Source organism: Gracilinanus agilis, chromosome 1 (genome assembly GCF_016433145.1).
Source record: "Gracilinanus agilis isolate LMUSP501 chromosome 1, AgileGrace, whole genome shotgun sequence".
In the NCBI taxonomy this organism is placed as follows: Eukaryota; Metazoa; Chordata; class Mammalia; order Didelphimorphia; family Didelphidae; genus Gracilinanus; species Gracilinanus agilis.
Genome location: NC_058130.1, coordinates 708,556,629 through 708,577,459, shown reverse-complemented (window position 1 = coordinate 708,577,459; position 20,831 = coordinate 708,556,629). Strand labels below are relative to the sequence as shown.

Genomic DNA, 20,831 nt, shown 5'->3' with positions numbered 1-20,831 from the left:
AACAAGGATGCCATAATCCCTGATAGAACTTGGGTCTATTGAGGTGGGGATGGTCCTGAGTAGAGGGCCTATGTAAGGATCTTAGAGGGAGGGGTTCCACGTTCTGGTGGCATTGTATGTGAGGGTGAATGGCCGGCTCTTTAGCGTGGATATTGTTGGGGCAGGAGGAAGAGTCCTGCATCGCCATCTTTCTACAAGGAGCAGCAGAATTGGGAAAAGGTCCTGAATTCGAGGATAGTGGACGGTGGGGAAGGGGTACGATCCTGGTTACATGTGTTAGAATGAGGGGTGATGCTCCTTGAAGTCTGGATCCCGGGCATTGAACCATTCTTAGGGCGGGAAGCGGATCGGCTCTGACCCCGACCCAGGTCCTGCTCCCTCGGTCAGTTATTCCGGGCGCCTCTTTCCCGCCTGCCACAGACATTTGAAACTGAAAACCCCGCCATTACGGGTGCCCTGCCGGTCGCCGCCTGCTGGCCAATCAGAAACGACGCTGCGGGCCTCTGCTTGCGTAGGCGCCCCAGAGACGCGTCATTATTGGCCCGACCGGAGAATAAGGCGGGGCCTCGCAGGGTCGGGAGCCGGGCAAAGGGGACCGATACTAAATGTCAGTTCATAAGAAAACAAATACTCCGGGTTCCGAGCGGCCCACGTGGGGGCGACGCTCCTCCCCCTCACGTACTTGCTCCTGCGGCCTCTGCAGCCGGAGCTCAGAGTGAACCCCGCCCGCTCGGAAGGAGGAGGGAGGGTGAGTTCGGGGGGAGACCCCAGGGGAGCCCGGCCCCCAAGGGGCGGGGGCCGGGCAGGGCTGCGGAGGCGGAGGAGCCTTAGGAGAAAGAGTAGGATTGGGCCTTCACTCTGCCCTCCCAGCCCCCTCTCCAGATCCTAGCTGACAGGTGGGAGGAGCCCGCTGGGGAGGGGTCCCGGTTTGGTTGCAGGCCGCCGGCTTTAGGAGAGACGAGACGCCGGTGCTGCTGAGCCTGGGTCGGGCAGGCTCGAGGGGACGGCCTTCTGGCTACTCCTGCTCTGCTTCTCGACCTCTCCAAGAGCCAAGGGCCCACAGCTCACCTCCCGAGCTGGGGAGGCTGGGCAGGGCTGGGTTGAGTTCAACTGTGCTGAGGGACCGCTCGGCTGCCGGGGAAGGCCGTGGCACCGTCCCCCCGGCCTGACCCCGTTCCGCGCTTGCTCCTTCTCCCGTCGTATCCAGGCTGCCAGGCCTGTAGGTCGGAGATGTTGCTAGAAGAGATAAGCGCCGGGGACCGACTCAGCGGGGCTGCAGCCCGAGGTGATGTGAACGAGGTGCGGCGCCTCCTTCATCAGGAATTCGTACATCCCGACTCCCTGAACCGCTTCGGCAAGACCGCCCTGCAGGTGGGGTCTATGCCCACAGAGGACCAAGGGGGAGGATGGGGCGGCTGGGGGGAAAGCTGCCTGGACTGGGGGTAAGAGTGGGAGGAAAGGGGGAACTCATCTCACCAGCCTGGGCTCCCTCCTATTCCCCTTTCGGGCCTGGATACGCAGAGCCTCTCTACTCTTCCTTTTGCCCGAATTCAACCCATTCTCTCCTCTTGTCGCTATACCTTAGGTCATGATGTTTGGGAGCTCGCCCATCGCTCTGGAGCTGCTAAAGCAGGGAGCCAGCCCCAATGTCCAGGATGGGTCGGGCACTTCCCCGGCCCACGACGCAGCGCGCACAGGATTCCTAGACACTCTTCGGATCCTGGTGGAGCACGGCGCAGACGTAAATGTGCCGGACGGCTCCGGGGCGCTGCCTATCCACCTGGCGGTCCGAGAAGGTCACGCAGCGGTGGTCAGCTTTTTGGCAGGGGAATCTGACCTGCAGCACCGGGATGCCGGGGGCCTCACACCCCTTGAACTAGCTCGGCAATGTGGAGCCGGGCAGTTGGGGCGGATCTTGGAGAGGCACCTCCCTACTCCTTCGTTGTGAATGCGGGGCCCTTCAGCCACCGGGACAGCTGGATGCCACTTGGCACTGGTGGGACCAGCCCTAGGAAGCCCCGAAACAGAGAATAGGGAAGGGTTGGGGGGTGTCTGTGTCTCTGGATGGTTGAGAATGGTCAATTCTCTTCATATTACACGCCTACCCGAGTGCCGAAGATCCATCTCCTCCCCGCCCCCACCCCCACCCCAAGTTATGGTTTGTTGGTGTTTATTTGTGTGGTTATTTTCCTCTTTCGGTGTGATGTGAGAAGCTTCGGGGAGGCAAGGGCTGCAGATAGCCAACCGAGCAATCGGCGACAGTCTAGGACCCTCGGTCCTAGCAGTTCCTGGGTACAGCAGGGAAGGAGGCCTGATAAACGGTTCAGTTTTTGCCCCTCTCATCCCTATCCCTTCCCTTGAGACTGGCACAGCTTTCGGAGCCCTGGGCGATCGAGAGCAATGCCTTAAACTCTCTCCTATCCCCTCCCTGGTCCAATGTGGCTGTTCCTCCCACACTCTCCACTCTCCCCCCCCCCCCAAACACCTGAGGGGATTTCTAGGTTCTCAGAAGCAGCTACCTTTTGACAAAAGTCTGCTCGGGGACTTTAGGGAGTAGAGAAGGGAACTACTTCCTTTACAAACCCAGGAACAACTGAATTTTAGGGGATCAAAATAAGAGTGGTGGCAGGGGGAATGTTCCATTTTCTTTCGTTGAAGGCCTCTTTCCATCCTCTTGTACAGAGTTTTTAAAAGATTCTATTTATTATGCTTTCTGAAAAAATGTTGTGTGATAATTTAATGTTTTTAACCATTAAATTAATATTGAGCATTCCTTGACGGACTAGCTTCTGTTAGCTTTTTTCAGGGGTGGGAGTATCGAAGGAAGGAATAAGAACATGGGTGAGGTGGGGGCTTCGGCTTTTTTATTTTCAGTGCAGCACCTAGAGAAAGGGTTCAATGAATATTTGTACTGGAGAAGAGAGGAGGCTAGCCCCAGAGGGCGATGAGGGAGGGCAGGGTGATTCCCAGGGTCCAGCTGGGGTTGGGTGGGGCAGTGGTTTGGGCATCGGGAACGGAAGGGTGGCAGGAAACCGCGAATGGAGCAAGAACCCCCAGCTGTGCTCTCTGTGTGGCGCTGGGGAGGGGCCAGGACTTCCCCTGCACCTTGGTCCCAGTATCCCGGACCTTTCGATCAGCCAGGAGAAGTAAGCATTTCATCTTAAAGTAGCTACCCGAGCAAGAGAGGGAGTGGTTCGGGTCTCCCAGGCCCCAGGGATGGGTAGGAGGTGGCGTGAGACCACAGGCGGGTGGGGGGAGGGAAGGGAGCCCTCAGAGTGGGGGCGGGGCTCCTACTGTTCTGCCTCTTTAAGACCTCTGGGAGGGCGGAGTCGGCGCCGGCGCAGTGAGGGAAGCTCACTTCCCTCCTTCAGCCCTCCCCATCTCCGTGAGCCGCCATGCCGGAGCCGCGCGGAAAGTGCCAGCTACGGGTGAACGAGGCCTTCGCGGCACGGTACGGACGCTACCGACAGCGCGAGGAGCTGCAGAAGCGTAAGTGCAGTGCATGTTCTGGGGCAGGAGACCGAGAAGATCGGGGCTCGGGGAAAGGGCCGCAGGAGCCGCGGTGATTTTCTTTTTCCGTCCCCCAGTAAAGGACCGATATGGGGACCGCGCCGAGTCCAGCGCAGACTCCGACTCGGACTCCGACTCCAGCAACGAGCGAGTGGTGAGGACCCGCCCCGCGGGGCCAACCCCTCCAGCCCCGCCCCCGTTGCGCACGTGGGGCGGCCGTCTTCTCCTTCCCCCAGGTCCCTAATTGGGGACATCTCCCCTCTGATATCCCCAACGAGGCACACCGGCCAGATTCATCTCCCTGGCATCTCCCCCAAGACACCCCAACTTAGACATCCCCAATCTGGCACCCCCCCCCCAACAACCCCACTTAAATATTCCCAATCAGCTATCCCTTCCTCTGAAAACATCCCACCCACTTCCCCCTCAGCCCCTACCTGCCTTCGCTGGACTTTCCAACGAGGCATTCTCCCCTACCCATAAAACCTCACACATCTCCCCAGACATCCCCAGTGGGCCATCTCTTCTGCCATTACCTCCCCACAGTGTTCCCACTCAGTCTCTTCCTCTTCCACTTTACTCCAGTTGGAGAAACTTCAGTGGATGAGTTAGATCAGGAGGTCCCTATAAAGATCTTCCTCCCAGCACTAAACCCTAAAATCCCCGGATGTAGGGCTATCTCTCCATGGACCCCGTGAGAAAGCAGGCCTACCCAGAAATTGATCCTTTTTTTTTTTTTTTAAATTTTTATTTTGAATATTTAACCATAGTTACATATTTCTAATTCTTTCCCTCTTCCCCAAACCCCCCTAACCTCCCTTAGCCAATGCACAATTCCACTGGGTTTTACATGAATTGATACTTTCTTGAGTCCTCAGTCTGGGTTTCCATTGTAGGAGTTTGACCCAGAACTTGACAAGGGATTTTACCGTACTTTGTCCCTGTTGAAGAAGAAGGACCCCAGGATCTACCAACAGGGTGCCACGTTCTATAATGAGGCTGGTAGGATACTCTCTTTCCCCATGAATACTTTTACCCTGGGAATGGGAGGGGGATGGTGGGTAACTGGTAGTTAGTGTTGAAATAAGGGCCTCTTTGATGGATATGGGCTTAGTATGAGTGACCTGGCAGAGGCCTAATTCCCTAAACAGGGAAAGAGGAGGTGTGGGCTGGAGGTAACTTTACTGATCTGGAGTCTCTTTCTGTGGTCATAGAACACTCTTCTTCAGAGGAAGATAAACCCTCAGAAAAAAAGAAGAAAGAGAAGCCCATGTACCTTAAGGACTATGAGAGAAAGGTTATCCTGGAAAAGGAAGGGTGAGAATCTGATGGAGTGAATTGGTGGGATGGGGGGAGGGTTCTTTGGGTTCAAGCTAGCTTTATTAAGTGCTTACTAGTTTGCTAGGCACTCTGCTAAGCCCTGGGATTTCTAGAGGAGACAAAAGAGAGTTTATGCCCTCAAGGAGTTTGCAATCTAAGATTGTAGCTTGAAAAAGAGAAGACAAGGACTGCTGTGTGACAGAGGAATGAGCCACAACTAGAACGTTTCAACTGTATATTCCTAAAATACCTACCGCCCCATGCCACCCTTACTCCATCAAAAAATCTCAGAAACCTTCCATGGTTTACTTTTGCCTCTAGGATAAAATAAAAAATGCCTTCGCTTGGTATTTAAAAGCCTCTGTAATTTGTCCCTCTTCCACCAGTCTTCTTTTTAGTGATCTTTTCTCCCTACTTTTCTTTCTCATAAGATTGACTTAGTAGTTATTCTCTGTGTATGACCTACTTTTATCTCCTCCATATCTTTGCAAAATTGGTGAGCTCACTCCCTCCCCCTCCAGTGTTTTTTCTCTTCTTCATAAAATCTCCTAGTGGTCTTCAGAGCATACTTTAAGGGCCACCTCCTGTTGGACTGACCTTTTCCAATGTGCTGCATCCCTGTGCCCACCATAGACTTACCTTCCTGAGCCATTACTGAGTGTCTTCCTTCCAGTGGTTATCTCCAATTTATCCCATCTCTAGATTGTTTGTACAGAGTTGTTTGCAGGTTGCTTCCCCTCTTCTGGCTCTGAGCTCCACGAGGGGGCAGGGATTGTTTTTTGCTTTTCTCTGTATATCCCCAGGGCTTAGCACAGTGTCTAGATCATAGTAGTCCATTAAATAGATGAAACCTGTATTTACATCTCGAGCTATAAGCTCCTTAAGATCTAGGCCTATTTCACAGCTCTTTTTCTCCATTGTCTAGTAAAGGGTCTGACACATTGTGGTGGTTGTTCAGTCATTTTCCGTGTATCTGACTCTTTGCGACTTCACTTTCTTGGCAAAGATACTGGAGTGATTTGGCATTTACTTTTCTAGCTCATTTGACAGTTGAAGAAACTGAGGCAAACAGGGTTATATGACTTGCCTATGGTCACACAGCTAGGATATGTCTGAGGCTGAATTTGAACTCAGGAAGTCTTCCTCACTCCAGTACTAGATCCATTTTGCCACTTTAGCTGCCCCATGTGACAGATAGTAATTGCATAATGAATGTCCAGTGGAACAATTGGCTTGGCCAGTGAGGCAGATTTTCCCTCAACGTAAACTTAAGCTTTATGGTTGTCCCAAGGGGAATGGGCTGCCTCACAGTGAATTCCCCATCCTCACTGGTCTTTGAGTAGAGACGGCCATTTGTTACAGATGTTGTTACAAGGCATCCTTGCTTCCATTTCATTTGGACTTAGATCACCTTTGAGGCCTCTCCTTAGTCTATGATTCTGTGGATGACCTCGGGACTCAGTTATCAGTGACAAGGAAGGCAGGAAACATACTATGTGCCGGGCACTGTGCTAAGTACTTTATAAATATTACCTCATTTGATCCTCACAACAATCTTAGGAAATTGATATTGTTATTGGCCTCATTTTAAAGTTAAGGAAACTGAGGCAGGTTGTGGCTAAGTGACTTGCCCAAGGTCACACAAGTGTCCGAGACTGGGTTTGAACTTAGTCTTTCTGATTCCAGGCACACCATACTATCCATTTTGCTAACAACTATAGGGGAGGAAGACAGAATTCCAAACAGAGAGAGCCTAGATTTAAATTCCAGTTCTAATCCTTTGTGGTTTTTGTGTGACTTTGGGAAATCCACTTTACCTACTAACCAGAGCTTCAGCTTCCTTATCTGCAAATTTAAGAATAATCCTGGCCCTTTCTATTTCCCCAAGGTATTGGGAAGAAAGTCTTAAAACACCCTCAAAATGGGAATTGTTAACTGGCAGCATAGTATGATGAGAAGAATTGAGGTGTAGAGTTGAGGGACCTGGTTTAAGGTTCACAATGACCACATATTTGTAACCTTGGGCAAATTATTTTGTTTCTTTGAACTTTAACTTCCCTGTCTGTAAAATTAAGTAAATGATCTCTTCAGCTCCCTTCAGTTTGAATACTCATTCTGTAAATCTGTTCAGAAGCTTCAGTTGGGGGTGGTCCTTTTGCAGAGCTGAGGAAGGAAAAGCTGTGCTCTCCCACACTCATGGTGTTGCTGATTTTCCTGCAGGAAGTACGTAGATGAGGAGGACTCAGACCAAGAAGCCAAAAGGCAGAAGCATCAGGTAAAGATGTCTTCGTGGCTGCAGCACTTAGCCCAGTGCCTGGCACGTAGCAGGCTCTTAATGAAGGCTTTAGTTCAGGCGACTGATCAGCATGTAAGGGCAGACTCTCATAGTAAATATGGGGGAAGGAAGGGCTTTCCACATTGTCCCTGGATGAGCCTTGTCTGCCACTTTGCTGGTGCCTTCCCCAGGGTAGACAGGCAGACCTGCCTCAGCCTTGGAACTGGGAGGGAGACGGGCTCACAGTAACATCCAAAACAAAGGCCTTTGCAGCCCAGACAGCTTTCCTTGTTCTCTCACTTGTCCAGCAAACCAGCTCCCGAAGTTACATGGAAGAGCAGAAGCGCCTCAAGGAGAGGTAAGTGTGTTAACCAGACTGGAGAGACTCTGCTTGGGAGGCTACTTCCGCTTGCCCACATTCAGGCAGTGAATGGCTGAGCAGAGACTCGAGGCCAGGCTGACCCCATCTTAGAGCTGGGCCTGCTGGGCCAGTGCTTCTGCTTATTTGGCTCAGCCTACCATAGAATCCCTCTGAGGGCTCCTTAGGCCTCACCTCTGATTTCAAACCTTAAATGAGTCAGACTACCAAAGGAAGCAAGTCCATCCTTCAGGTGTTCTCCCCACCAGGTAAGCAGAAAAGCCTCAAAGATATAAACACATCTTTGTGGGGATTTTTAAGGTACTTGAGTAAAAGTTATTTAGTCACCAGGATGTAAAAAAATTCCCATTTCCCAACTTCATGCTCTGTCAGAGCTATGGCAGGATAAAGGTTAGAGAAGCCTTGTGGAATTCAGGGTAGGGCAAGAGATGGGGAAAGTTTGTGGCCCCAACCCCCTCCTTCCTTATTCCCTGCCCCCCTGCGGCCCCAAGAGCCAAACAGCAAAGGCAGAGGGAGGGTTGGGGGCTGGGCCAGAAAGCCAGGCTTAGCTGAGTCTCCTCCATGCCGGGGCAGCTTTCGGCAGTTTGTGGAAGACAGCGATGGAGAAGAGAGTGCCGGAGAGGGTGGCTCTGGCCTGCTGAAGAAACGGACCAAGACCAAGGAGGAGAAGGTGAGAGAGGGCCTGCAGAGTCCCTGCCCAGGAAGATCCCAACTGCTACCCCAGCTCTGAGTTGAGCTCTCATGGTGATGCTCAGGGCCCACTGCTCCCCATTCCAGGCCCAGGAGGAAGCTGACTACGTGGACTGGCTAAAAGGGCAGGCAGACAGTGACGACCAGGAGGACCTGAAGGAGCTGGTGAGAAAGCCCTGGGTGCATTCTGATTCAGTTCCTCCTCAGACAGAGACGGACACTCAGCAGTCCTGTTCCACGGGAGCTTCTCCTGGAGGACACAAGTACAGGGTCCCAGGAGAGGGAAGAGGGCCCAGGGCTAGCTGCTGAGCATCAGGGAAGGCTTCTTGGAGGGGGTGGCACCTGATCTGAGCCTGGAGAAAGACAAAGATTCCAAGAAGCAGAGATAAGGGGGCACCCTGCTGGGCATGGTAGGGCACGGTTAGGATAAACGCTTGGAGATGGGAGGTGGGGTGTTAGCTAGTGGGTGGCAGCTGGGGGTTCAGCTGGACTAGAATGATGGAGAATTAATGAAGGAAAGTGCTTCAAAGAAAGTTGAAGAGCTTTAGATGCCAGGCCAAGATGATTTTTAGCGCAGTAGTAGCCCTGGGCAGTGTTGGAGCAGGGGAATGGTGCCTCGGGAGACACAACTTTGGCCACTGTGGAGGATGGGTTGTAGGCAGCAGACAAGGGGCAGTTACATGGTCTGGGCAAGGAATGGAGAGTGACCTGGGCCCCTGACTAAGGGAGAAGACAAAGGCCTGGCTCCCAGAGATGGGGACGCCTGCCTGGAGGCAGCTGCTTGGAAGAGGCCAAAGATGTTACTGAGTCAGTGGCCCTGGGGGAAGGGGGCTTATGAGATAAGAGGGCAGGGGCTGGAGGTGGCATGGGGGGAGGGGGCGCCAGGCCTGGAGACATTCCTGGCTGTGTGACCCTGGGTGAGTCACTCACCACCTTAGCCAGCCCTTACCACTCTTCTGCCTTGGAACCAATAGTCATTGTTGATTCTGAGATGGAAGGGAAGGGTGAGAGAGAGAAAAGGCATGGCTGATGAGGAGAATGTTCCCTAGTTACTCAGCTTGGGAGCCTGGCCCCCAGTGGGCAAGTGTCCTCCCTCCTGAGCACCCCCCTTCCCCCCCAGAAGCCACATAGTCCCTCAGTGTAAGACTCAGCCCCATTGGGGCAGGGTTGGGCTCAGTCTCCAAAGGCAGCTGCAGCTCTGGCAAAGGGAGACCTCGTCCCTGAGGATCCTTTGGGGGGCTTCAGCTCCAGGCTCCTCTCATAGACCCATCTCAGGGAGTATTGGAGCAACCCGAAGCTGGATGATGGCGAAAAGTTCCTGAGAGACTACATTCTGAACAGGGGCTATGAGGAAGAAGAGGAGGATGGGGAGGACGACGATGACAACGAGGAGGAGGAGGACGATGACAAAAGGTGAGCAGCTTCTCTTCTCTGGCTCTGCCTCGGGGGTGGCGGGTGGCGTGTGCCTGGAAGCAGGAGCAGGATATTCCACCCCTCACCTGCCTTCCTCCCAAATTTCCTAGTGCCAGAGGGCAGCTGAGAGTGGACGACTCCTCTGACGAGGGTGAGCTGTTCCTGAGGAAGCAGGAGGACTTTGAGAGGAAATACAACTTCCGCTTTGAGGAGCCAGATGCAGAGCAGGTGAGGGCCTCTCCAGGCACTGCCCATGTGGCCTGTCCCCGGGCAGTGTTGGAGTCTTCTCCCCATCAGTCAGTGTAAGAGGGAAGAATGGGAATTATTATGGTTTGACTGGATATTAACTCGATTTCAAAATAAGAGACCCAAGTCAGGATGACTTTTATGGTGGTTTATTTACAATTAGGAAGGTTGAAGGTAGGGAAAATGAGAGAGAGAAACTCTGGTCCGGACCAGAGACCTGAACCAGGTAGGGATTCAGAGGCCCCAGCAGAGGGGCACAGAGGTGAATTTAACAAGGCTTCTAGCCATAAGGCCTCTTCTAAGAAGAGAGGCCTCCTTGAGGCTAGAGCCTCCAGAAACAACAAGGGAAGAGAAAGAGAGTCAGCCTAACTTACCCACGTGACAATTCAAAGGGAAGCAGTCTGAGGTCTCACCCAAGCTTCTTCAAGGCCAAGTTCAAAGCACCAAAAGCCCTGCATCAGAAGTTGCCATCATATTTAAAAGATAACAGCTTCCTGCATCCACCTCCAGTTTCACGTGGGCAAGTGGCAGCCTCAACACTGTTTTGGACTGCCCAAAGGGCAGTTACTTGTTTTTGATCTGTCACTTACTATCACATGTGGGTCACAGACCTCCCCCTCCCCACTTAATTCTAAGTTGGGTGGGATGACATTATTCTTGGTGGCTAAAGTCTAAAGAATGAATGAGGGTGAACTAATTCCATTTACATACCTGGCAGTTCCATGAGGCCTTGTCCAGCCTCAACCCTGCATCCCCCCCCATGGCTTAGCACGCAATAGGAACTTAATGAAAAGGGCAACAGGCATGGAATGAGGAAAGCCCATGTCTACCTCCTCTAGACAGCCCTGGAGACAGAGTGGCAGAACAGAACAAGTCTTCATTGGGAGAGGGAGGGAGTCTCCTCTCTACTTCTTAAACCAAAAATAGTTTGTTTTGTTTCAAGCAGTAAGATGCTAGACACCTGCCTCCTTCGGGGTAAGGAAAGTGGCTGTTAGCATTGGTGCACCCTGCTCTGGAGAACACTGGCATCTCCTCCTGGAGTCCCCTGGATGTGGTTCAAGGACAGCTGCCTTCTCTTCCTTCACAGGTAAAGACCTACCCCAGGACCATTGCCTCCTCTGTCCGGAGGAAGGATGAACGGAGAAAGGAGAAACGGGAGGCCACTCGGGAGCGCAAGAAAAAGGTGAGCTGCCCATGTCAGGTAATGGGAAAAATATCATACCTGGAGTCAGAAGGGCCCGACCTTGGATACTGTCCTCTCTCTTGGCCTCAGTTTCCCCATCTGTACAATGAGGGGAGTGGACCAGAGGCCTCTGACGCCCCATCCCCTCTACATTTGTGACTGGAGCCCCAGGAAAAGTGGCTGGATGAGATTCAGGCCCTGGCCCTCTCCCACTCCCCCCATCCCCTCCCACAGGAAAAGTTGAAGAAGCAGGAAGAATTGAAGCAGCTGAAAAATCTTAAACGCCGAGAGATCCTAGACAAGCTGGAAAAGCTACGGGAGATCACCGGCAATGAGGATGGTGGCTTTGGCTTTGAGGAGGCTGATCTGGAGGGAGATTTTGACCCGGCCATGCATGACCAGCTCATGCAGGTAAGGCCTGGGCCATTTGGAGCTGAGCCTCTGAGCCATATAGCAGTGGATCCCAGCAGGGGATTCATGGGCTCCTACCCTCGAGCCCCCCAAAACATGGGACCTGGAATCTGGTTGTGATTACTGGAGAAGGGAGTGGAAGCCTGTCTTGTGTCTGAGCCTCCCACAGCTCCCACTTGGTGTTGCTTACATTGGTCCTTTATGGATGTCTGGTGTGTTCTGTGACTGCCCTTTACAGAAATGCTTTGGGGACGAGTACTATGGTGTCGGAGAAGAAGAGAAGCCGCAGTTTGAGGAGGAGGAGGGCTTTGATGGTGAGTCTGAGCCTTCCTCTCTGACCTCCTGTGGCCCTGGGGAGGAGTGGGGCACTGGCCAGGTGACTGGCTGTGCTTCACCTTCTTTTCCTCTGTAAAACCAGATGTTTGGAACTGGGACACATGGACAGGGGCTGAGGGGAATGGAGCCTGGAGGGAGGAGGCAGCGGAGCCCCACTGTGAAGACCCCGACTTCAATGTATGTTTCCCCCAACCCCTGCTTGCCCTGTCGAGGTGGTTCATGGGAACAGATGCTCAGGCCTTAGCCTGCCGGCCCCTAGGTCTCCCTTCTCCCATCCTTCCCCCCCAACCCCCCAGCTGGTATGAACCACAGGAACCTTTCCTGCAGATGGACGCAGATTATGACCCCAGCCAGCCGGCCGTCAGGAATGGGAAGAAGAAAAAGAAGTGGGATGGGCCAATGACTGGCAAGAAGAGACGGAAATCCCACTTTGCCGAAGTCGTCAGCCAGGAGAGGCCTGTCTTTGACCCTGGTGAGGCCCAGGACCCTCTTTTCCACCTACTTACTTGATGTTGGGTATGGGAGGGTGGGGGTGAGCCTCATCCTCATGCTAGGCCCTGCTCACAGGGGCAGGGGCACAGCCCTCTGCATGAGAGATCGAGGGCCCTGCCCCAGGGCAGCCAGTGGGTCAGGGGAGGCAGCCTGCAATTCTGAGAGGGACTTTGCTCTGTCTGGTCAGAGGACAAGACCTTTGAGGAGTACCTGGATGAATACTACAGGCTGGACTATGAGGACATCATCGACGACCTGCCCTGTCGTTTCAAGTATCGCTCGGTGGTACCCTGCGACTTTGGCCTAACCACAGAGGAGGTAGCTGAGCTGGGGGCTGAGATCCTGTGCCTTCCCCCTGTCAGCCTGGGGCTGGGGGTGCCATGCACAGAACCCTGTCTTCTTCCCGCCCATGTAGATCCTGGCCTCAGATGACAAGGAGCTAAATCGCTGGTGTTCCCTCAAGAAGACCTGCATGTACCGGTGAGAGCCTATGGCTGGGGGTGGCAAAGAAATTTTTAGCCAGTGACCTAGCACTCCGGACGGACATCGACCCTGGATTTGAGGCTGTGGGCCCCTCTGGCTCCTGACCCTCTTTTCCCCCTCCATCTTATGTTCAGCTCATTGGCCTAGTAGGTCACTCCCTCCTCCAGGTCACCCCTCTGGCCCTTCCGTTCCCTGCCCCCTCCTCAGCTCAGGACTTGATCTCCTTACCTGGATTACTGAACACTTGTTTCCAAGGTGTTCTTCAGGATGCTGCCTTAGCAGCAACCTGATCTATGTTCTCTTCCTCAGAAACCTTTGGCAGTACCCCGGGCCAGGGCTTACCTGGGGATCCTGCCCATAGATGAAGCTGCCGCCTCTCTAAGGTCCCATTCAGTCAATCCATAGAGCCCTACATCAGCCCCCCAGGTGAAAGGGAGTCCAGTTTTTTATTGTGCTCCCAGTCTAGAGCCAATTTCTTAGCCTAAGTTCTGTGAACCTTTAAATATTTGGATGAATGTTTCCTTTGTAATCCTAAGTATCTTGGTTTATACATTGAGAAAGTTATTCAGAGAACGGCCTCAGAGCACAGAGGCTAAAAGTCCCTGGCTGAAGTTTTCCTTTTCCTCATGAATGAGGAGTAATATACTCCTTCAGAATAGCTCTTATCACAAGCTGGGGCTAATAAATGTCTGTGAACTGCTCAGCCTCTGTGGCTGGGAGCCAGGGCTGTCAGGGCCCAGGCTGATGAGGCCCACCTGGGTCTGGGGTCTACAGATCAGAGCAGGAAGAGCTCCGAGAGCAGAAGCAGTACAGCCTGAAGGCAAAGAACATTCGAAAGAAGCACCAAATCCTGCAGTCCCTTGCCCAACAGTGAGTCACCTGGGCTGGCCCCAGATTCTGGGGTTCTTTTGGGTGGGGGACAGGTTTGGGGAATCCACTATTACAAAGCCTTTCCTGGATAAAGGCCCCAGAGCAACCTTAGGCTTCTTGCTCTCTGCAGGACTGAGGAGACCCCGGGCCCTGCATCCACACCCAGGAAACGGGATCAAGGACCAGAGCCCTTAGAGGAGAGCAGCAGGAAGAAGTCTAAGCTGGAGGTCGCTTCTGAGGAAGAGGAAGAAGACTTTCTGGTACCAAAAGCTCAAGGCCTGGCCACTCCTGGTGCTATGGCCATCCAGGAGAAGCAGGATGAGGCTGGGCCTCAGGTGGCTTCATCTTCAAGATCCAAGAAAAGTCTTCGGGGCAGGAAAGGGAGACTTCTGGGACCCAGGGTGAAGTTGGGGGGCTTTGAGTTCAGCCACCAGAGACTGCAGGCCTATGGGCTAAATGCAAAGAGATTACACTACCGCCAGTTGGGCAGAGAACGGAAGAAGCGGGCCCGGGCCCAAGCCCAAGCCCAAGCCCAGGCAGCAGCCTGAGCTTGAGCAGCAGCCATTCCAGTTCTTCCTTCCCTATGGCTGCCTTTGAGGGGAGGGGAAAGCTAGTGTATAAAATAAAAGTAGATTTATACATGAATGTGCACAAGTGAAGGACTCCTGCTACAGGGCTGGGGCCTTGTTTCCACAGTAACCTTCCTCTGCCTGGGCCCATTTCTCTTAAAATGAGGCCAAACGAACCAGACAGATGGCCTCCAAGCTTCCTTCTGGCTCTTGAAGGTCTCCATTCTCAAGGCTCTTTGAGACTGTCCACTGGGCCCTCAGTTTTCTAGGGGTGGGAAGGGGGCAGTCCTAGGTACAATGTTTCCCCAGTGAAACAGCGATGCCCAGCTAGGGCCCCCACAAGCTTGGGCCCACGAAGGTAATTGAGCACATGCCTTGTCTGGAGAAGAGATGATGTGGTAGGGCATCAATAACTGTTCAGTGAGCCGCTGGCACGGCCATCCTGGGCTAAGGGATCCAGCTTGCTCTGCTTGGCCCTGGACGGCCTGCCCTAGGAAGCAACTCCATGCAATCAGACATGTAACCAATTAGAACTTTAATTTCACCCTTGGGCTACAACCCAGCCAAAGGGAAGGAGAGCGCAGCTCCAACCAGCCCTGGAGACGAGGTCTCTCTGGACCCGGCTGATTTCCAGTGGAAATGTCACTACAGCAGAATCACAGCCTTCTCCCCTAACCCACACACACTGAGGGCTAGGAGTGAAGGGTTTGGAGGGATTGGAACTTGGCCCCAAACCCCCAGTGAGCCTGAGATATCACCACCCCTCCACCCGCAGGGATAAGGGGTAGCCCCATCACATGTATAAATAAAAATATATATTAATATATATATATACATATATATATATTACAGATTCTGCACCCCCTCCTCCCCACTATAAAAACACAAAGTCCTCTGAGCTGGGCCTCTTGGCCTTGCTAAGCTTCCCTGCTTGCGGGAGTCGGAGTGTTTGTTGTGTGAGCTGGGAGCCGATTTCCTCCAGGCCGTACTCCTGGGCATGGCCCTCGGACAGGGTAAACATGGGATACCTCTCGGTGGCAGAGGAAGAATTGAGGACCTGGGAAGAGTGGGAAAAAACGATGAGGATCAGAGAGCCTCGACTGCCCAGCCACTGCGACCCCCAGCCCGGCCATCTCACCCGGGTCAGCTCTAGGCACAGCATCTCAAACTCCTTCCTGTTGCCAGCATAAAAGCCAATGGTACAGCTGGGGTCCATCCTGCTGAAGGCCATCTTCCGGGGGGATGTGCAGTGGAAGGACTGGAGACCAAATGACATTTATGGGGAGCCCCTAGGCTTCCTGTGCCCTCCCCTCCTCCCAGCCCACCACCACACTGACCTCCAGGGGGAAGCGCTCTTGGGAGGTATCCACGCAGGGCTGGCAGTAGTGTGGGTCGAGGTAGAGCAGAAAGTCATCTAGGAAAGAGCAGCGGGCTGTGAGGCTTTGGGCTCTGGAAGAGCCCGAGGAGGAGGAGGAGGAAAGATGAAGCTTACCCTGATAGCCGATGAAGTAGAGCGAGTGCCTGGGCTTCCCACCAATGATCCCAATGCACAGGTCCAGCCGCAGGAGCTCCTGGAGAGGGGAGGGAAAAGGGCTCTGACCCTCGGGCTTCAGGCAGACCCCCCCCCATTTCCTCTTGCTCAGGGAAGCCTTAAGAGTCCCTGCTCCCAGGCAGGACTGATCTCTTCTACCCATGGGATTGCTTTTGAGAACACACTGTGTGGAAAGAGTAAATGGTGTGGGTTCAAATCCTGACTTTACCACTTATAACTTTGTGACCTTGAGCAAGTAATTTTCATTTCTTGGTTTCCTCATCTGTAAAAGGCCAGACTGGATGGCCTCTAAGCCCTTTCTAGTTGAGTCTATGCTGCTATGGTCGTGTGGCTGACTTCACGTAGTCATAAGATTGAGGTCTGGAAGGGACTGTTAAGGGATCATCTGATGTAGTCCCCTCCTAGTATGGGGCAGGAAAAAGGGTTGGAAACCAGAAGTCACCCTGGTAGCAAAGCATGGAGCTGAATGAAACCCTGATACTTTTAAAAAAACAAACCCTTCCCTTTCATCTTAGAACCCATACTAGGCATCGGTTCCAAGGCAGAAGAGCGGCAGGGCCTAGCCCAGTGAGGGGCAACTTTTTGAGCTCGGTGTGTCAAAATTTGCCAAGAAACTGAGCATAACTCAGGTGATGTGTCACTTTGAGAAAAAACTCCATAATTTCACGATATTTATAGTTAATATAACAAAAATGTATAATTGTAATATATAACTATTTAATAAACCAAAATAGGTAAATTAATATAGGTAGAATTGTCATCTCTAGTGCACAGAGTGTCTACACTACAATAGAGCAAATGTTTTCATCCTCAATATGTGGCCCTATATTTCTCTGTATGCGGCCATGTGTCATTGAAAAATGGCTACTACGAATGTCAGTGCTGACACGTGTCATAGGTTTGCCATCACCAGTCATGGTGGGGTGGGGTAGGCAACTTGCCCAGTATCACACAGCTAGGAAGTGTCTAAGGCCACATTTGAACCCAGGACCTCCCATCTCTATCCACAGAGCCACCAAGCGGCCCACTTGCTCTAACTCTTAATCCTGTCTCCATTGCCCCTTGCAGCCTCATGCTGACAAGAATGGGGCATCGGGTCTCAAGTGGGAAGGTAGGCCTGACGCCCCACGGCCCCCTCCCCCAAACAACCTGCAGGGTTCACGAGGACTCCTACCTTGACACAGGGTACGTACACAGGGTTGAGGGTTTCCCCGCCCAGCCTCACTGGCACCAGGATGATGACCGAATTCCATTCAGTGCTGGGGTCTGGCTGGGCCACGAGCTGGGCCACATCTGCCTTGTAGACTAAGAAGACACAAAGGCCATCAGAACACAACGGGCCTGGGAGTCAGTCCAAATTTCAGGTCTAGTCCTTCTTACCTACATGAATCTAGATCTGTTTCCTTTCTCTATAAAAATGAAGGGGTGGGCCTGAGTAATGTCCAAGACCCCATCCAGTTCTAAATCAAGGCTTTATTAAGTGCCTACTATACACAGTGGCTAGGTCACTCGGTGGATCAGGCCCAGAGTCAGGGAAATCTGAGTTCAAATCCAGCCTCAGACATGTACTCACTGTGCAAGTTGTTGAACCGTTTAGCCTGTTTCCTCATTTATAAATTGAGCTGGAGAAGGAAACGGCAAACCACTCCAGTATACTGGCCAAGAAAACCTAGATGTGACTGAAGGACACCTTACACAACATAGATTTCTCCCAGATCTCTCTAATGAACTGGTCATCATGTTGGCCTCATCACAGAATGGCTTTCTACCACCAGGACTTGGGAGTTCTACTTCCCCTGACATTTTTTTCTGTCTCCTCCCTCCTTATCAGGCTGCCTGCCCACTGCCACTTCTCCTGGTCCTCTGCCCTGTCTAATCTTTGAGAAGCTGGAGAACCAGATAACTAAACTTGTTTGAACTGTGCACAAAGTGAGAGTAAACAGGCTGTGAGTCAGGGCCTCTTCAGAAAAGAAAGGACATGGTTTTATCACCCTGCCTTTGGAACCTCTGGATTGCTTCTTCCTTCCTGGTTCCTGGTAATGGATCACACTTAAGGGACCAGGAACCTTTGATTCTTGGAAGAATTTTCCTGCCCACCTTCACCACAACCCTGGAAAGCACTAGCAAAACTGATAAATAGAAATAAGCAAGATACAATTTTATATACACATTTTAAAAAAAAGATTGCATTTTCACCTTCCCTCCAAAATTCACCCTCTGATAATAATTTCCCTGTATCTCCCCTCATGGAAAATGGAAGCTCACTGTTAGATTGTTAGGTTCTACCTGTTTAACTGTGCCCAATCCCTCTCCCACCTGGCCTTGCCTCCACAGTCCCATTGCCACCAGCCTAGCCCTCCTCCCCTACACAGCCTCCTCGATGGCCCCCTTGCTCACCAGTAGTTTCCCACCCCCTATCTGGACAGAACACAGTCTCCCTCAGCCTGCCTCCACATGGCCATCTATAGTCTAGCTTCACTAGCCTTATTTCTCACGACTGCTGTCACTCTTTCTATGCCCTGGCCAGACAGGTCTCCCATCTGTCCCTTTCTTTTCACGTTCTTGTGTCATAGTAAATGGGTACATATCTTCCACCCCCAGTTAAAGTGTAAGCTCTGGGAGGGCAGGGGTTGTGTAAAAATCTTTGGATCCTCGGTGTCTTGCACAGGGTAGGTGCTGAACAGATGGTTGATGAAATGAATTGTGTTGTTGAGTCACTTCAGTCCCGTCTGACTCTTTTGCAATCCCATTTTGACAAAGATACTGGAGTAGTTGGCTATTTCCTTCTCTGGCTCATCTTATAGAGGAGCAAACTGAGGCAAACAGGGTTAAATGACTTTCCCAGGGTCACACAGCTACGAAGCCCAGCTCTATCCACTGCACCACCCCATTACCCCAAAAGAGCATATTTAAATCATCTCTATTTTGAAGATAGGGAAACTGAGTTCAGAGAGGTGATTAAGGTCCCCTAGAGACTCTGCTCTGATTTTCACTGCAGCATTCTCTACACCCCAAGACAGGGCCTGGGATCACAAGAGGTTGTGAGCAGTGAGGAAATAGGCTGTCTGGGCTACTGAACGCCTCCGCCAGAAGGGCATGGCTCCTCACCTGTGCAATCCTGAGAAACATAAACCTCCAGCTGGGCCACCTCAGAGCTGCTCTCCACGGCTTTCCTGAAGACAAGAGAGGAGCCCTGAGATCCTGCAGCCATTCCTTGCTCCCTCCCGTCCCTCCCAGCCAAGTAATCCCTTTACCTGAGGATGTGAGCCACAACGGAAGGACCATACCAGTCCCCTGCCCTCTTGCCTGAACTTCGGCCCAGCTCCACCAGCCGATGCAGGCCAAAGGGAGCTCCAGGCTGATCAGCAAACCAGGAAACAATTCGCCGGTGCTGCTCCTCCTGCTCGAGCTGCCTGGGGCTCAAGGCCCCGCTGGTGCTCCAAGTGGCTCTCCCCAGGCCGGGGGCTGTCGAGGGAACCCGCTGCCAGCTGGCCCCAGCCCGGGAAGGAGACATGCTTCTGAAGAGCTCTGACTCCCTCGGGGCTGGGGGCAGAATGGCTTCTGCCCAAGTCCAGTCTGTGGGACAGCAGAGGGTCAGTCAGAGTAGAGCCCTTGTCCCCACCCTACCACCTCCTCCCCCTAAGCTCCCTTTACAGGCCTCACCTCTGGAGAAGAAGTGCAGAAGCAGGCCCTGGGCCAGCAGCATCTGTCCACTACGAAGCATACAGCCCCAGCCACAGTCGGAAGTCAAGCTGCCACCGTCCAGGGGAGGGAAGTCCCGCCTGTATGTGAGCCACAGACGGGATGCAAAGTCCTTCTGGAACCGCTGGATGTCCCCTGTAGGAGAGGATCCACTTAGCCCCTTGCCAAAGAGCTCAGGCCTGGCTTGCTCATCCCTGGAGCCCCTACCATGCTCACCTTCCCCCTCAAATCGATAGCGACGGCCACACAGGTGCACAGTGGACAACTTGCTAAAGCTGGTCTTGGTTCGGACCGTCCAGCCTGGAGGAAGGAGAGTTGGGTTGGATGGGACACATGGGAAGCAGAGCCAGAGGGATGGCCAGCCTGTGGGCCATCCTCTCTGGGCAGGCTGGGCTTTCGGCATTTAGCATCTCCTCCTCTAGCAGGACTGCCTTAAGGAGGGCAGGCACCCAAGTACTTTTTCTCCCCATTCATTCCCCTTCCTTACTCCTTTCCTCCCAGTGGCTCCATTCCCTTTACTGCCTTCCCTCTCCTCCCCCCTCTAACTCCACTCTGGTCTCTGGGTCCCTTCCCTCTCCCTCCAGGCCTGAGCCCCTTCACTGTGCATGCCCCGCTCCTCCATCTTCCATTGGGATATCCCAGCACTCCTTCTGGTGCCACCTCTGCTATTGGGCTCAGCCTTCTGGGCCAGCCTCACTTCCCCGGCGGCACAGCCTCCTCTCCCTCGGCTCACCATATCTGACATTGTTCCAGGCAGAGAGGAATTTGCTTTTGAGCTTGTCCACCTCGTCGGGCTCGCTGGGGGCAGCAGGACCCAGGGTGGCCGCTGTGGGTGCTCCAGCTCCTGCCACTAGGCCATTGTGGCCGCTGCTGCTTCCTCCTCCTCCTCCTCCTCCTCCTCCTCCTCCAGCCCCGTGACCCCGGGCCCCCAGGCCGGGCGGCTGCTTCCTGGCCTCGGGGCGGCGCACGTCGTCCTGGCTCCCACTCCGGTACTGCACGGCGGCGGGCGATACGGAATTCATGGGCTTCGGTCAGGCACCGGCTCCGGCTCCGGCTCCGCCTCCGGGTCTGCCCAGCTGCCTCGGGGCTGTGGGCGGGAAAGCTGGGATTGGGCCGAAAGCCTGGACCCGGGACCTAGAGCTACCCGGCACCCTGCGGCCCCAGCTGGAGGCCCCTCTCATCCGCACCTCCCCCTTTCCACGTCTGTCCCGTCCCGCCCCCTCTACCTGGGCGCTCATGCCCCGGCGGGTACAGGGGCGGGAAGGACAAGTCACGGCTCACTCGGACCCGGAGCCCGGCCCGGCCGCCGCTGCCGCCCCGCGCCCGGCTCCGGATCCCGCGGAGGCCCTAGCTCCGGCGGCTCTGGCTGCGTCCGCCAGCGCCATCTTAGTGGCCGCTGC

General features: G+C 53.5%; 3 protein-coding genes across 3 annotated transcripts; 2 read left to right on the top strand and 1 right to left on the bottom strand.

The window, feature by feature from the left end:
* Window positions 1–852: 852 nt before the first annotated feature.
* CDKN2D (cyclin dependent kinase inhibitor 2D) lies at window positions 853–2,745 on the top strand. Its single transcript, XM_044669895.1, has 2 exons — window positions 853–1,371; window positions 1,586–2,745. Exons 1-2 carry the CDS (start codon window positions 1,231–1,233, stop codon window positions 1,946–1,948), a joined length of 504 nt encoding a protein of 167 aa, XP_044525830.1. The 5' UTR covers window positions 853–1,230; the 3' UTR covers window positions 1,949–2,745.
* An 86-nt stretch (window positions 2,746–2,831) lies between these two features.
* KRI1 (KRI1 homolog) lies at window positions 2,832–14,257 on the top strand. Its single transcript, XM_044669883.1, has 19 exons — window positions 2,832–3,489; window positions 3,588–3,664; window positions 4,407–4,512; window positions 4,725–4,827; window positions 7,051–7,105; window positions 7,414–7,463; window positions 8,058–8,154; window positions 8,262–8,339; window positions 9,439–9,587; window positions 9,698–9,815; window positions 10,921–11,016; window positions 11,251–11,427; window positions 11,666–11,741; window positions 11,846–11,940; window positions 12,091–12,235; window positions 12,443–12,573; window positions 12,671–12,735; window positions 13,513–13,608; window positions 13,739–14,257. The coding sequence occupies exons 1-19, from the start codon at window positions 3,396–3,398 to the stop codon at window positions 14,154–14,156; spliced, it is 2,226 nt and encodes a 741-aa protein (XP_044525818.1). The 5' UTR covers window positions 2,832–3,395; the 3' UTR covers window positions 14,157–14,257.
* A 745-nt stretch (window positions 14,258–15,002) lies between these two features.
* On the bottom strand, window positions 15,003–20,802 carry ATG4D (autophagy related 4D cysteine peptidase). The gene is made up of 11 exons (XM_044658394.1): window positions 20,658–20,802; window positions 20,165–20,518; window positions 19,648–19,731; window positions 19,393–19,566; window positions 18,984–19,305; window positions 18,838–18,902; window positions 16,904–17,034; window positions 15,670–15,748; window positions 15,515–15,591; window positions 15,316–15,435; window positions 15,003–15,234 (listed from the first exon to the last, which is right to left on the bottom strand). The coding sequence occupies exons 2-11, from the start codon at window positions 20,451–20,453 to the stop codon at window positions 15,052–15,054; spliced, it is 1,524 nt and encodes a 507-aa protein (XP_044514329.1). The 5' UTR covers window positions 20,454–20,518; window positions 20,658–20,802; the 3' UTR covers window positions 15,003–15,051.
* Window positions 20,803–20,831: the final 29 nt, after the last annotated feature.